This window comes from Diplotaxodon limnothrissa, linkage group LG12 (assembly GCF_057381915.1).
Source record: "Diplotaxodon limnothrissa isolate DT_005_m linkage group LG12, D_limnothrissa_male_GT1.1, whole genome shotgun sequence".
In the NCBI taxonomy this organism is placed as follows: Eukaryota; Metazoa; Chordata; class Actinopteri; order Cichliformes; family Cichlidae; genus Diplotaxodon; species Diplotaxodon limnothrissa.
The window spans coordinates 22,999,855-23,016,462 of NC_140607.1; the positions used below are offsets into that span (position 1 = coordinate 22,999,855).

General features: G+C 38.7%; 1 protein-coding gene across 1 annotated transcript in view; it reads left to right on the forward strand.

The window, feature by feature from the left end:
- Positions 1–16,608, forward strand: part of unc5ca (unc-5 netrin receptor Ca) — a 198,434-nt gene that overhangs the window by 128,490 nt on the left and 53,336 nt on the right. Inside the window, exon 4 of the mRNA XM_085368343.1 lies at positions 2,249–2,352. Coding sequence (XP_085224469.1) covers positions 2,249–2,352 — 104 coding nt within the window. The remainder of the gene's footprint in view (positions 1–2,248; positions 2,353–16,608) is intronic.

The window sequence follows — 16,608 nt, forward strand, 5'->3', positions numbered from 1 at the left end:
GATTTTTAAGGCTCACCTAAGAGTTAAAAAGGCTTGCTCCCATTCATTTTCTTTTAAAGACATGTTTGAGTCATGAGAACAGAGACATAGTCAACGTTGGACTGATGATAAGGAGGTTTGGTGGATTACTGATTTTGTGAGAAATAAAGGACACAAATGAAGACTATACAGGGTGGTTTCATTTTTATTGGATGAGTTAATTAAGGCAACGTGGACATGAAAAAGACTTCAGACCAAGCAGATGGTTTTGGTGTTTAAAAAAAGGGACAGTCTTGCTATTGCTGCCAACTTTTTTGGCTCTCATCTTTCAGCTCCCACCTGCCATCCCAACTTCCACCTTCTCTTTCTCCCCCTCCCATTTTGCCTTCTCTTTCACTCCTCCACCTTCCATGTCTTTTTAGCCACTGTAAGGTGAATGCTCTGATGAAATACCCAGAGAGTGACTCAGAGTCGATTGGTTCAGCATTAAAAAAATGTCCTGTCTAGTGTGTGGCTGTGTGTGTCCACAAATGGTGTACCACTGCTGACGGATAAGGTGATTAAGAGTACACCTGGGAACCAGGAAAGCAAAAGTATTCAAGGTTAACACACATAGACGTACATACAACATGGACACACACGCACGCACACACACACACACACACACTGCTCCGTCCTATGAAAGTTCTCTGTATGGTTTTAAAAAACTAAGGGCAGAGGACATATTAACTGCAAGTCTTTTTCCCCCAACCAACAAAGTGACTCTCAAACTTTTGAAAGTTAAAGAAAAGGTTTTTACCAGCTTGCCACAGCTAAATGAAGCCATGTTAGTAGTATTTAAAATATTATTAAAACACCAACATTACATTTCTCACTCCATTTTCTTAAGGTATGCAACAAAATAATCCATCACTCTGACTTGCTGAAATTATTTCAATTATTTAGACTATCATCCAGTTACAAATCTTGCTTTTATTTGCACTAAAGAGATGTGAATGTAAGTACTTTATTTAAAAAGTAATTTGCAGGAGAAAAAAAGCACATTGATGTTGCCATATTACACACTTTAGAAGTTACTGCACATCCAAAAGACTAGATGGAAAGATTAGTGGTCTCTTGCCTCATACTCCCACACCAACTCCATACATTCGTATGGAGAAATCCACTGCATTTGATCAGCACCATAAATAAAGTGACCTGCTAAGTCCTGCAATGCTGCCATCTATCTCGTGTTACAGCGTGCCTTTATGAGCCGTTTTCTGTGGCAGGCTAATTATTTTTACATGTGTTGAGCTCAACTTCGGGAAAGGAATACACGATTGCAGTATATCATAAGGCAGCAGACTAGGGAGGTGAGCAGAAAGGCAAACTGTACTTCCAATACATGAAACGAATCAGAGGGCAATGTTCAATTAAAAAAAAAACACACACACGCACAGACCAATATAGAAAAACTAGTGTTGGGTTTCCCAGAGCAGTGAGATTGTCTGAAAGTTCATAAAATTGTGTAACTCACTGTAAGAAATACGAGACCATAAAAAAGATCAAACATAAACTTTTAGTGTTTTTAATGTTTAATGTAAAGGATGCATTTTCTCTACCGTCCCCTTTGCCACAGTTCTGTTGTCCTGGTTCGTTGTCCTAAAGTCATCTACTCTGAGCTTTTTGGGTTTTTTTCCTTCTTCAAAATGAAAACGGCACAGTCCTTTCTGAAACATTCAGTGAAAGAACCAGCAGCACATTCCATGCTGCTTTGTAATGCTGTCATTTATAATGGCATGTGAACCATTAGCTTGAATCATTTATTGTCTTTGGCCTGTTGGAGATTCCTCAGCTTTCAGAAATCTGTATGGGAGGAAAGCAAGGTTAAACATTGTGCATTGCAGACTGGGTTTAATGTGTGAAGCTAAAGCGTTTGAAAGTATTCGGACCAGTGACTGTACTTGTTGCGTGTGTAAGTGTGTGGTTAGCTTTGTGCATCCTTGTGCAAACTAAGGTAACTAAGTGTTTTTTTCTTGTTGTGGACTGAAGAGTGTGAGAAGTCAGCTGATGTTTGCTGTCTTCAAACACCCCCACCTTCATAATTACTGTGTCATTATTAAGTCAAAATTAAGTAATGTCCCTGCTTTACACTGACAGAGCATTATCGCTAAAATGGTCTCCCTAACTGCTGAATCAGAGGAGGCTTTTTTGCCAGATGGCCTCGCATGATGTCTGGTTGACATTATAATTTGCCCCTAGGCATTAAGTTTCTTGTTTCTCTCCCCAGACCTGAAGAAGTCATTTGAACAAGAACCCCTGGGAAAAGAAGTATCTCTGGAGCAGGAAGTTCTGTTACAGTGTCGCCCTCCAGAGGGCATCCCAGCTGCTGAGGTATGTGCAGCGTAATCGCTAACTTCCACCTGAAGTGAATGTTAAGTAAGATGTGAGATTAGGAGGACTGCTAGAGCAGAACAAGGAAGTGACTGAAGAGAGGGGATGACAGAATGAAGACAACAATAGATGTAAAAAGGTATAAAAATAGAAATCATCAAGTGGAAATAACTTTAAAGTGCCACTGAAAAGTCAGTTATTACTTACGTGACACTTCTTGAAATTGCCTGGAACTTTGAACGACAGACAGCAGAACTGAGTGGTTTGATGGGTGCGCGTGCTCCTTCACAGTCTGCAGTCGGTGGTTGAAGGCTGTGCTGAATAAAAATTTCTTGTGCCTTTTTGGCACATTTTGTTAAATTGATATTTTTTTACTATTACGAAGCCTAAATTTATAAGATTCAATATCTCCAAAACACAGCAGGGGTCAAGATAGCTTTCATTTGTAAATGTCTTCCATTGCAACTGGCATGGTGAATAAGCAGCGTTTAGTATTAAATGATTTGGTGTTTGTCATCCAACATGTTTGTATAAGATATTTTTTTGCGTTATCATGTCAAACTGCCACAGGGGAAATCAGGAGAACGGCCTAAATCCTAGTTTAACTGACAAGTTTCCGGTACGCCAAGGTAACAATAATCCCAAAACCTAAAGTTTAAGCTGAGAGTTAAGTGTCCCCAGAGAGCCAATTTGAGTACAGGATGTGAAAAAACTCCAGTGAATACAGAGGTTTAGTCTGTATTCCTGTACATTAGCATTTTTATTGCACGTTCTTTTACTGCACTTGAGTTCTGCGGGGGAAAAAAAGACTGAAAAATGGCCTGAATTCCTTTATTTGCACAGATACAATACAGGTTTTTTTTTTAGCAGTAGTTTTCTTGGCTTTCTGAAGGTCTTTTAAAGATTTTTCTTTGGACGTTAGCTGTTTTGTCACTCAAAGCCTGGACCTCGACATTACTGAAGCAGTGTAGGACAGCCAGCAAACAAAACACTGCCAACACCCAACGAAAAGCTTTTGAATGTCCTTCATGAATTCCAGAGAAATATTCCTGAAGTTCCCAACTTTCAATGGAGGATGACTCATGACTTTTGCACAGTTCTGTATAATGTATATAGCAGTGAAACCTGGACCAAAGTAAATTCGGATTCAGTAAACAACAAATAAATTAGACGATCTTTAACACTTGCCGTGCTCAAGACCAGCTATTCTATGAATACGTGTATTGCTAACACACACACATACTCTTACTTGCCTTTACTATGTGAGATAATATTGTGAGACTCGAGGATATTGTCAGCACATGTGTAATTTATTCACTCATCAAACGTGTCACACAGTAAACACCCACTTTGGAAGAGCCACACATGTCACTTCCACTACCGTAGCGTTGTAACTACAGTGGAGAACACCATTTACAATTCATATCATTCTTTGCTTCCCTGGTTTCATCTGGCTGTGTTCCCACCTCAATGGATAAATACATAATTTCATTTAGTTGGTCACTGGGGAAGAGGAGCACGGCACTCGGAGAAGGCTGTTGTACAGGATAAGGAGTGTCTGAATCAGGTTTCAATCCTTGGGGTTTGATAGTCGTTTTCAATTGCAGCTAAGTACACAGCTCCCCTGAGAGAGAAACTGAAGGAGAGGGAGTGAGGGAGGCACTTAGACAGACCAGCATACAAAGTGAGGGCGAGTGTGGCAGAAAGGCAGAGATGAAGGACGGGTGTCAAGAGAGATAATGATAGAGAAATGAGTGGTATGGAAGAAAGAAAAAAAACAGAGTGATCGTATTCTTCTGCTCCTAGAAATGAGTAATTCTTCTTTTGAGGGAAATCAAGAAAATAAATTTGTTGAGTTGTCACTTTAACAGTAGGAACCACAAAGGACATTTAAACATGAAGGCCCTTTCCACTCATTGTAGCTGACAGCAACACCAGCACATTAACATTGACAACTTTCTTCTTGGTAACCAATCTCATCTCTAATGACACACGAGTACACCTACCTTATCTGCATGTCATAGCACATTTTATCTTTTGACACCTAACACAACACATTCATGCACAGAGGCATACACTCATAAATCTCATGGCCACACACACACAATACACACACGTGGACTCTTGAAGCAATTTTTCCACTGTGTTCAATTTGCTACCTTTTCCCATTCTTTTTTCTGCTGTCATAATGGGATCTTGGAGCAAATGGATTGGTCTGTCTCCCCTGTCTGCTGAAGCTGATTAGAAGGATTTAGGTTTAAAACCTGCTGATGACCTCAGGTTGTAGCCCTGACTTTCTTTTTTTATCTTTTTTATCTGTTCTGACTTTCTATTCGTCTTTGTTCGTATCCTCTTTGCCATTCACATTCGCCATGTCCTCTTTTGCCTGTCAAATTCTTATATACATACATCCACAATTTTTTCCCTTTAAGTGACAGTTCTTGTTACTGATGTCCTGTGACCTCTCTAAAAATGTTTTAATATAAGTTGACAACTGCTGTAAAGTTGTCAGTGCGACGGGGTTACGTGATAGCCACATTTTAACGCCCAGCTGGTATTGCATGGCTGTCAACATGCAGGACCCGACTCCTTGACCTTCCCCCGCTCAAAATAAACTCAAATTTAACATTAATATTCATCAAGTCAGTACATGATTATATAGAGAGTCACCTAAACATTAGGACAAATATGTGTGCAGATACAGCATTGGAATGCACACACACAAAGTATTATGGGACATATACGAAGAAAGAGATTAGCCAGTGATCATTTTAACTGCTGCCTGACGGCTAGCCTTGAGAGGTCAGGGTCAACCTAATCCGAGAGTGGAAAGAAAATGTCTGTACACCGCTGCGCTATTACAACCTTTTCACATTTCTCTGACAGTACTGCTCTTGTCAACAGTTAGTCTCCTCTACATGTTTTTTTCTCCTCTCTTTCACTCTAAAGCTCCCATTTGAAGCATTGTGAATTCCTTGAGACACATCTAAATCTCTTTAGACTGTGATAGAAAGCCTTTAAAAGCTGATGGAAAGCTACTGGAATCAGCGAGGAGGGTTCAGCAGTTCAACAGGAAAGGCTTTACGGACACAGACAGTAAATTCAGGAAAATCGTAACAGGTGCAGCACAAGGTTCAATGAAAAGCGCTTCCAGTGTAATTCACATTTTTCTGTATCTAAAACTAGAGCGTGGAGTCATCAGCAAAGTTTCTTGCTGGTGAAATTAAGCAGCTATTTCAAATAAAAACCTGAGGCACTGAGTGGTTCATACAAAGGTTTTTCGCAGAGGTCGTTGTCTTGAAACATGAAAGGGTTGGAGTGACCCCAAAGGCCAGGCAAAGCCAGTTGACTGCACATAGCAGGTGGGGATATGAATTAGTGTGTGTGTGTGTGAATATTTGTGTGTTTGCCTGTCTGCGTCTGTCTCAGTGTGAGTGATTACCCCAGCTGCAGTGAAATAAACACATCAGTGTGTGGTGACAGGCCCTCCATGTGTCCATCCCTAACACACACACACACACACATACATATGTGCACACAAACACACACACACACGTCAGACAGTAACTGTATATGCTTTTGGAGCATTGTCAAATTCCCATCACATTCTTAACCACTCAATCTGCACCCTAAATAAGTCAGAGCTATTCACAGGGATAATAGCTTACCACCTACCTCTGCATTTGTGGGTGTAACTTTTTACCTTGCAGAAAATAATTTATGAATAAAGTTGTCAATTTAAATTTTCACTGAGATTTTATTAAATAAAATATTGTGCTGCATTTACATCAACCATATATTCCATTACCTTGTTTATTTATTTACTGTTCACTATGGCATCGTGGGGCATTATTTACCCTCTTCCATGACATTTGAATTCAAGCTCCATATCATGCCAAAGTTCTCCCTACTAAAGTGTCCTTGAGCAAAATACACAGACAGCTGGCATCACCCAGGTTGTTGTTTTAGCTTATCACAGCCAGCAACAGAAAGGAGACGTTTTACCTTCAGGCATAACCTACTCCTTCCCGAGAGGTAGCTGGGACATTCGTGGTATACAGATGTGTTTGTGTGAAACCAGGAGGCAAAGCTTTCACACACATATATGCATACACACACACACGACGCACACAAACACACAGGCATCTGGTTCCTAACTTCTTTTGCAATGACCGTCAATGTCGTTTTTTTTTGGGGGGGGGGGGGTTTGTGAAGGACTTGCTGCGTTAACCAATGTGGAATAACTCTAGACATGCATTTGTGCAATAACCCGTCTGTGTGTGTGTGTGTGTGTGTGTGTGTGTGTGTGTGTGTGTGTGTGTGTGTGTGTGTATGCGTGCACGGTGTGTAACTTTGTGACATAAATCACAGCAGACTTTTCTGTCAGAAGGCATCAGTGGCGTGGTGTGGCCAAAATGCTTATGGCTACCTCATTCTCACACTCGTACTGTACACAGACACAAGTCCATTTCGGGCCCCGCAGTGGCCATTTGTTAACGTGTCACATGATGACGTTTACTAGCAGAATCTTTCCCAAGGTTATAGCTGTGGTGTTGGTGGAGTGCTTTTAAATGGACAGAGAAGGTGACAGTGTGAAATAAGACATGCTCTTATCCTGTCCAGAGGTGGAAGATCTCTTTTCCTTTTGCTTTCTTGATGTCATTCTGGGGCCTTTTTTTTACCTAAATGGTGCAAGATCAACTCTTTGTAAGCTATGACTAAGTCTAAAAATGAATTTATCAGTAAAATATCCCTGCTTCTTGCTTCAGATTGTCCATGAAAATGAATTTATACAGCGATTCATGCTGTAATATGTAATAGAGAAATAAAAGCAGACATGACTGGCACTTTTTACTTGTGTATTTTTTGATTAATAGCATTGGATGAACATGACATTTCCTTACATTAAAAAAAAAAGAAGAAGAAAAAATGACCTGACCACTATACCAGAACAATGAAAGTCATTTTCATTGTGGCTGTTCTCTGGGGAAACACGTGTGCATGACAGACTGTGTGCGTGCCTCTGTGTGCGTGTTTTGTTGTGCACAAAAACAATTTATGTAATGCTGCCTCCCCAATAGATCCTTACCTTAATCCTCTTTGAGCTAGAATAGTAAGTCCCATGGCTCATCTCCCATCACATTTTACCTTGATCCTCAACCTCTGTCAGAAATCATCACCGTAATCCTCAGATTAGTCAGCAATCGTTTTTTTTTTTATTCTGACGACCTAGGTGAATTATTGAAATGGTGTTAAGATTATTAAAATGCTGCTGTGATGATCTATCATTGCGCAGTAATATCTAAATGGGGAAAATGAGCAAGAGCACCATTCGTCTTGTTTTGGCGGTCCATGTAATGTAGTTGGATGTTGGTAATGCCGAGAGGGATTATGATCATCATCTAATGATGTATGGATTCTTACACGTGAATGGACAAATGGAAGAAGATACACATAGACATACATAATATGCTTTATCTGTTATGCTCCTTAACTGAATGTATAGCACAATAAGTCTATATAGGTCTACAAGTCTTTTATAATCATTTTGTATTTTATTTTTTAAAAAATGTCACAACTGAATACACATCCACACTCACAGAAAAGAGAATATATACATCCAGTGTAAGCTGTGATTCGGAGCCTTGGGAGGCTGCTCATCCAGTGATAAGCTGTGTCAGTAAATGCAGGCGTTAGTCAGATCCCACTCCAAAGGCAGCAGACTGTGCAGAACTGAGGAAAAATGTGACTTTTCCATTGCTAAACCTCAGCATCGCTTATCAGACTCCCTCTGTGCTATTCTGTTGACTACTCTCTGCTTTTATGCAGTTTTAAAATTAGTTTATCTCTGGCTTGTTTTCTCAGTTCATTTCCATTTGGTTCCAATCGCTGGTTCTAACTAGACCTTGAGATGCTAATATACAGCATTTTCTTCACAAAATATACTGCAAACAAATTGTTTTGGTTTTTTTTTTAAAACATTCTTTCAGCTTTTCTTCCTTTTCCTGCATTTGAGTTCATTTCGGCGCGCACGGACTGTCTCCAGATTGTGACTGGAACTGTTTTATAAAAATACGAAACCACAATGTTTATCTTGGCTTTTTTCGCACAACGTTTAGACTTGTGCTCTTTCAGCTCTCAGAGTGACTGTACTGTAACTATAAGCATTTACAGTATATTTGTCCGTCATCTGGGCCATTTACGGAAACTATCAATCAACATTCAAATAGTCAAGCTTCTCATTAGGTACAGCAACTCTATATTTTGCTTTTGACAACTTAACCTGCATCTTTTTCTCCCCCCTTAGTGAGTACAGGAAGTATGCGGGCCAGCAATGTAGTTATAGCTCCATGTGGTCTGAGGTTTGAGTCTTTTTGAATCTGGGACTTGTATGTATGGTACCAAAGGTTGAGGAGAGGACATAATGAAGGCTTTTGTGTAGATCCCTCCACATATCTCAGAATAGGAAAACCACCTCTCTTATTTCTTTACCTCTCCAAACGCTTTAGCTAACAGTAAACTCATTTAAAAAACAACAACAATTGACTATTTTCGATTCATTTACTCTATTTCTTAGAAAATCTCTAAGATTTTCCCATCTCTGGTTTCTCATCTCTGTTATTTTGCTATTATGCCTTGCTGTTTTGTCAGTGTCTGCCACTTTTGTTATTCTGTCTGAATTTCTGTTTTTGTCTCTTTAATGCTTCCAACAGCTTTTGTTGACTCTCTTGTACTCTCTTTTCACTTTGTCTCTCTCTGTCACTATCACAGTCTCTCAGTCTTCCTCATGCACCCTGTCTTTCTTGACATAGTTCGAGACAAAGCTGTGGATTGATGGTAGCATGACAGTCTAGAGTGTACTGCATTGTCAGACAGCTACCCATGCTGCCCTCGGCAATCCTTGACAGTGTTGTCATGGATGAATGAACACACAGTTTTGACACGGGGTGCAACGGTGTCAAGTAACAAAACTCTCTTCTGTTCTGTCAAGTTTTATAAGTTGTTAGACCTTGTAAGTTTTCAAGACCACAGAAAACTTTTACACTTGTAAAGTTGCTCACATGAATCCATAACATCTACAAAAGGGTTCTAGTCATTGCCATAAATATTTAATGAACATGAAATCATTTAGGACCTAAAAATACTTCTCAGTCTTGCTGCTTGGAAAAGTTGTCAGATAATTTTATGTACTTAACTACAAGAGCAATTGGGATGGTAAATTCCTCAGTTGGGACTTAAGCTGGAAAACACTTAATAAGCCACGGCTTTAAATAATTGCTACCAATTAATTGCTTTTTACTTGCATAACTATTCAGTTAAGTAGTCTTGTGAGTTACTAAAGGGGGTCATTGTCAGTGCACTTCATATGTTTTCCTTTTTTTATGTATTATAAATTCATCTTCTCATGAAATAGCAATTATCATTAGATGATGACTGTGTAATCATTATAAGAAAATATCATTTGCAAAGATTCATGATCTGAAGCTGCCTGATTGTCTAAAACTGCAGTGACCCTTTAATACTATTTGTATGTTTAATGGTGTTAAATCGAATATAAATAAATTTTTTCTCAACTTTATTAACATGACACTTCTCACACATTAACTAATCAAACACTATGCCAAGATGCTTGTGGCATAATCCATGGTTTCCTGGTGTCAGAAGAAGGTGCCAGATTACTGCCCTTAGAGAAAGAGTGCTTCTATGCTTCTTCAGGATCCCATAAAGAAAAAAACTGTAGCCCATAACAACATCTGCTCCTTGTTTTTAGATTAAAATCACTGCTTCATTTTGAATGGCAGCTTTTGGAAAAATGTACCTTCAAAGGCGGAGTATTGACAAACCTTATTATTCTTCTAAAATGTTCTTTTCAATGGCTAGACTCACTTGTTTTCATAGGAACAATATTATATCCATCTGTTCTTATAACTTTGGCAAACGTGCATGGAATGAGTCATGACTTTGCTAAGTCAATTATGTGTTCATGTATTATCAATTAAAAGGTAACATTCTAGTGGCTGTTTGTAGAAAAAAATATTGTCAAGCCTTTTAGAAAGCCAACATTAGTCATTGCAAACTGAGAGAAATGATGATAAATCTCTGGCATTGAAGTCAAATACATTCATTACCTCTATTAAACTGTGTATGTATGAAATCTGTATGTAATTAAAAACGGTTATTGTATTTAATATCGAATTTTTTCCAGACAAAGGCAGCCAGGCAAATACGCCATTTTCCTACTCTACGCATCCATCAACAAAATCCAACACAAATAACGGAAAGGCCTCTAATTGCTCAGCTGACCAGGCTAATAAAACAAAGCTGATTTTGTTACTTGGTGGTTTTAATAACACTGGAGAGCTGGAGAGTCAATTAAAAAGGATTAGCATGCCCCCAATCAGCTCAGAGCCTCTTCATGCTTTAATGATTATAGAGTGTCATCAGTACTCCTACACTGCACAGTGAATCAGCTTTGACATCCGCATACAAACACTTTGCTGTAAAAGTTTGAAAAGTGTTAGCTTCCCACTTGTAACATGTACTGCCCATGTACACATCCACACACATTTCTTTTTTATATATCTACACAGACTCCCTTTGTTAGGTACCTGCTTTCGGTATGCGCAACTATTAAAAGCCAAACGATACAATGGTAAGAGTTAAAAAAAACCTCGGTTTTCCTAATTAAATACATCTTCAGCTTTTAGTTTGTCACTTTTAAACACTACCTTAACCATGCAGCCATCCACCTTCTAAGACTATGAACTGCTCACTCGCCTGAGTATAAAAGAGCTTGAGGAGTTAACTTCTGAGTCAGACACTACAGGTGTACACTAAAGTGCATAAATAAGTTTGGAATGTACATTTCCCCTAGTATTTATGTCATCTATATTTCTTTCTCCATGTCTCTCCCTCTCTGCATCTTGCTTCCTTTCACCTTCCTTTGCATTCCCCACTCTTTCGTCTTCTGTTGTTCCCATTAGTGATGCTGAAGTACTTAGTAAAGGGGGGGGAGAAGCAAAATACATCACTGTCCAGAGATATAAAGCAGTAGAGACACAGCTACAGAGAGCTTCGACACTTTTGCTGCACTGACCCATAACCATGCACGGGGCTGTTCTATAATTTAGCAACCTGTCAATCAGTTGAGCAGTGACTCACAGCAACCAGAATAGTCGGTTAGATGCTACACTGCCTTTAAAGACTTGAGAAACCTCTGTAATCTCACCTAATGCAACTGCTCTTCTGTGAAACGTTTGTTGTGGTAAACAAAATGTATCTATTTTTTTCCATTTTATCAACGTATGCGTGCGACTATCTGTTTTTCTATTTAAATAATTGTTTGAAATATGAATGAGAATCCATCAATCTGTGAGGAACACCCAGCTGTTTAAATAAATAAATGAAGGCGTCGACCATGTGACTGCGGTCAAGCAGTCAGGCAGTTGTGTTCTTGCATATTATGACAGCTTGAATCTGTGTCACCATATTTCATATAGCTGCTATAAAAGTGTGTGCTGCAGAGTCGCTCTAGAATTATATTTCCTTGTGGCATTCTGGTTTTGCAGATGAGACAGGAACAAAAAGTACAGCATCTGGTATTGAAACGCAGGAGAGAACGACTCTAATCTTTTTTAATTTCCTAACTCTCAGTTCCTCTATGGCAAGTTAAATTGTTACCTTTTGAACTTTAGATTTTTGGAGGTTTTGATTCTGATTCCAGCTGTTACTAGGTCAGCATCTGTTTGGGGAAATGTTCCCTTGACTGTGTCTGAGCTGTTGAGTAGATTTGGATGTTTTTCGTCTTGCCTCTTCGTCTAATGATTTGAGCCCAGGGTCTCATTTCAGCTTTCCATCCCCTAACACTCTCACCCAAAACTGTCATCTCTGAATTTCCGCCTTGCCTTCAACTGCTATTACTGCTATCACAGGTCCCATACATTTTCTTTTCCTAAGAGGTCTTGGAGTAGTTTTCTCCTGATTCGGCTGTGTAATATTTTTGAATTCTTTTTTCTTTTGTTTGTTTCAATTGCAGCTACTAGATATAGTACTTTTTCCACTAATGGCCTACCTGTGTTTGCAAAATTCAAAGTTCAAGCTTTGCACACTCACATTCCTGGTGGATATATATTTTTTTTTGGCTTCCAAAATAGTTGTAATGTTACAAATTCTATGTTCTTATGTGCTTCTCCTTCATTTTTGAACTGCACTTTCAAGTCACTGACCTTCTCTTCTGCTTCCTTCACTTTTTGCACATCTTTTTCCCATTTATTCGCCAACCACCTGGACCGAGTCTCAAAAGAGCAACCCATCCATCAATCCTCCATTGTGGTAGTCTATCCACTGTATGTAATGTCTGTTTCTTCTTTTGCTTAGAGAGATAGGTTAGGAAAGCTAGCGCTGAGAGGAATTACTGGTGGATTTTATACACTCATGCACATTTAAATACCTTTGTTTTTCTTTTTTTTTTTTTGTTGTCAGTTTTTGATTTAAGGAGAAATATGCTTTTGCTTTTACCCTTTTTCTCTTTGCCTCGTCTCTTCCCATGCATTCCTCTCATGATTTTTATTTCTCTTATGTTCTCCAAATTGTTGGGCCTAATGGATTACCACTGTATATCTTCACCAACTGGTCCTCCACTCCCTTTTCTACTCATTTACCACCCAGTCTCTTTCTTCTCCCCCTCATCTTTCTTTCCCTAATTGTGGCCAGACCATATAAAATTCTAAATCACACTGTCCCTCTCGTAGCCTCCCTTACCTCCTCATCACCTTTTTGTTTTTTCTTTTCATTCCATTCTCCTCCACGGGCGCCCTTTCTTCCTTCCTCTCTCGCTGCCTCTCCCTATTTGTTGACAGTGCCGGTTTAGCTTTAATGGATCACCCATAGGTATCTCCTCTTAGCCTGCTTTCCCCATTTCCTCCTCCTCCACCGGCATAATCACGGCCTCCCCTAACTCTCTATCTTTTCCTCCCTCACCGTTGCCGTGGAAATACCTTTTCTTTATCCGGCCCTCTCTTGAGATTGTTCCCCATCCATCTTTTCCTCCCTCTGTCTCTCTCCACACTTGAATGTTGACATGAGAGGGTGAGTCTAATAGATCACTGTGAAGCATCTGCACCTGTGTTAAATCTCAGCGGTAACACATAATGTGTGTGCAGGTGTGTGTGTGTGTCTGCGTGTGCATGTGTGCATGTGTGCATGTGTGCATGTGTGCGCTCTGGAGAAGCCGATGCAAGCTTTTTGTTCAGCACATCTGTGACCTCCTTTAGTGCTGAGCAACTTCCTTTTTTGCCTCTCCTACATATCACCTGCTTCTACCTGCTTCCCCCTATTGTCCTGTTCTTTCTGCCACTCATAAGGTTACGTGTCTGAATGTGAACAGATTAGTTGCATTACTTCAGTTTTGAGGGATAACGCAGTAGTAAAAAGCACATGTATTAAATATTGCTAATAGACAAATAATTGTGAATTTATTCAAAGTACAATAATTAGAGAAATACTGGTAACATGCAAAATTCTGATGTATGATTTGCACGTCAAGCATCGTTTACTGAGTGTGTACCGTTTTGCACAAGAGCATTAGTTCATAGAGCGGCCTCTGTAGGCCTGTCCCAGTCACACTGGGTGTCCGCCTGTGTCCCAATTCTGTCTGTGAGGGACACCTTGGAGAGTACTCAGCTATTCCTCACACTAATGCACATGGAGTTATTTTTTTCCTCTCCTATATGTACTTTTCCTCAAAGCCCAAGTCCATGTATTTTCTAGTCTTAGAGCTCTTTTAAAAATGTAAACCAAGTTGTCTCTTTTTATGTACAATGCTTTGTAGAATTCTCAGACTGTGTATGATGTGATCACAAAATGATTGATGTGTGACTTTGACTAAAAAACAAAAAACAGGTTTAAATTTGGCTACAACCACTTTTGTCATAATCACCTCTCCCAGCACTCCTTTCATTGTTGTTATTCTTTGTCACAGCAGCGACTGTTCAACTAGAAAAAACAAAGTATAAAAACAAAATCATGGTAGATGTGTTTAAATGCAGTTGCATATTTTTGCTGGACTGATGTTAAAAAACAAACATTTTTTACACGTTGACTATTAAAACAATTGATCAAAACACTGTAGAAATCTATCATATCAAGTCTTTGCAGTAACCTTAAGGGTAAACCTGTGTAAACTGCCTTATTCATATATATATATATACCCCTAATTAATGTGTCTTTTGCTTACAGCATAGTAGAAAAATTACCAGGAGATAGAAATGTGTTCCTGTTTAATTTTTTTAACAGATTAAACAAAAACACAAAAACAAACAACAAAATAAACACAAATAATTTAAAACTGAATTTTATCAAAGGTGTCTTTCAGATCATCATGTGTGATGATCGCTGATGGCGACCCAGTTATGTCACTTTGGTTAATTGGGTCTTTGTGTCACTTGCCTGCATCTTCTTAATTAAGCTGTCAGAGCCTCTGAAATTCCATGTTGGCATGCATGTATACAGTACACGCCCACACACACACAGAGACACACACAAACATTTCACTTGCTTGCATGCCATGTAGCAATATAGTGACCTAATATTAACCTGCGCAATCTGGCCATTCCTGGCATGTATTGCACTGGTTTGTGACTGTAGTTAATTCCCCACAGAAGAACTGGACAGCAGGATTTTCCTAATCACCTCCCAAGTGTAGTTGGGATGTAGACACAATTACCAGGACACGTGGCCAATTATAACAATAACATGAAATGGGGCAGATATTCTGTAGGCGACAGATTGTAATATAATCAACATAATTCAGTGACAGTCACTGTCACTACAACATTTCTGGTATTGTGTTTGGCATCTTTATCTAGCACATTGTCTTTGACTGTTGGTGGGTTTGGTTATGTCTGCTTACTACACTTTTTTTCTCAAAAACAAAGTCTATATTTAAAAAACAAAACCTTAAAATTCATGTTTATTGGCATGTGTTGGTTATATATACATAGTATTATAGATTTGGCATGTCATTTTTATACTGTTAAAAATAAAAAGGTTTAAATTATTAGAAAACCATTGCATTCATTTTTATTTTCATTGGAAACAGAATTTGTTTCCTTTTTTTTCATAAGTATTTGGCTTAAAGTATCATATAAGATCTTTAGTTAATATTTGAAACCAAGATTAGCTTGTATGTTGAATTCTGAATGAATGAATGAACAGACCAACCAAGTGTGCTTTGTATCGACTGGAGACAAAACTGAAGACAGAGATGGTCCAGCAGAGTGCCCTTTTCAACAGAGTATTACAAACAATTGTTATATTTAAAGCTACATTCGTGTGTCCAATTACTTTTGGATATCTGAAAGTAGGTAATGTGTATAAAAATGGTTAGCGGCATAATTACAAAAAGCAGTCATTCTTCAGATACTTAAGGACTTAACTGCAGTGGAGATGGGAGCGAGGTCAGTTTGTCCAGACTTTTTATTGGCACCAAAATGTGGCCATTTGTATTTGTTAGAAAGTTACAAATTATCAGATAAAGCAAAGCCAATAAATTAAACAACAGAAGGAAAATGAACACAGACACACACACTGTCTGCTCTGTGCAAATTTGCTTAACCTTGATTGTCCAAATCAATGGCTACTACTTTTACACTTAAGTGGTAAAGTTAGAACGCTTAGATATATAACAGGTCGATTGCAAAGACTACTTAGATGTTCAGGAAGGAAAAAACAGTTTAATGTGAAAGCTTTCAAATGGAGAGCATAAAGCAAATGCATAGACTGAGTACTATATATATATATATGCAAACATATATGTTTGCACAAATGCCTGGTGTACCATATCAAACAATTTGTAGTGTTACTGTAAGCAGTGATCTCCAAATCAATTTGCAGATGTTCACATGCTGAATGATGGCCATGGATAGCAGCTTCAGCTATTGTCTACCTATGAGCACAGTGAGTGAACGCAAACTCCCAGGTGCATCATGGTAGTTTCATTTAATCCATTTAGACAGTGATTTCACTTGAAGTGCCATCTTTATTTGATTCTAAAGAAAACATTCCAGGACAAATTATTTTAGTCTTTTTTCCACTCCATGACTGTTACGCTTTTGTAATTGTTTGAAACAACAAAGTCTTTTTCTTCATCTTAACACAATGAGTTAATTGTTTTGTCTAATATCAAAACACACACACACACACACACACACACACACACACTTAGACTCACACTCACAGACAGTCTTCACCATATTC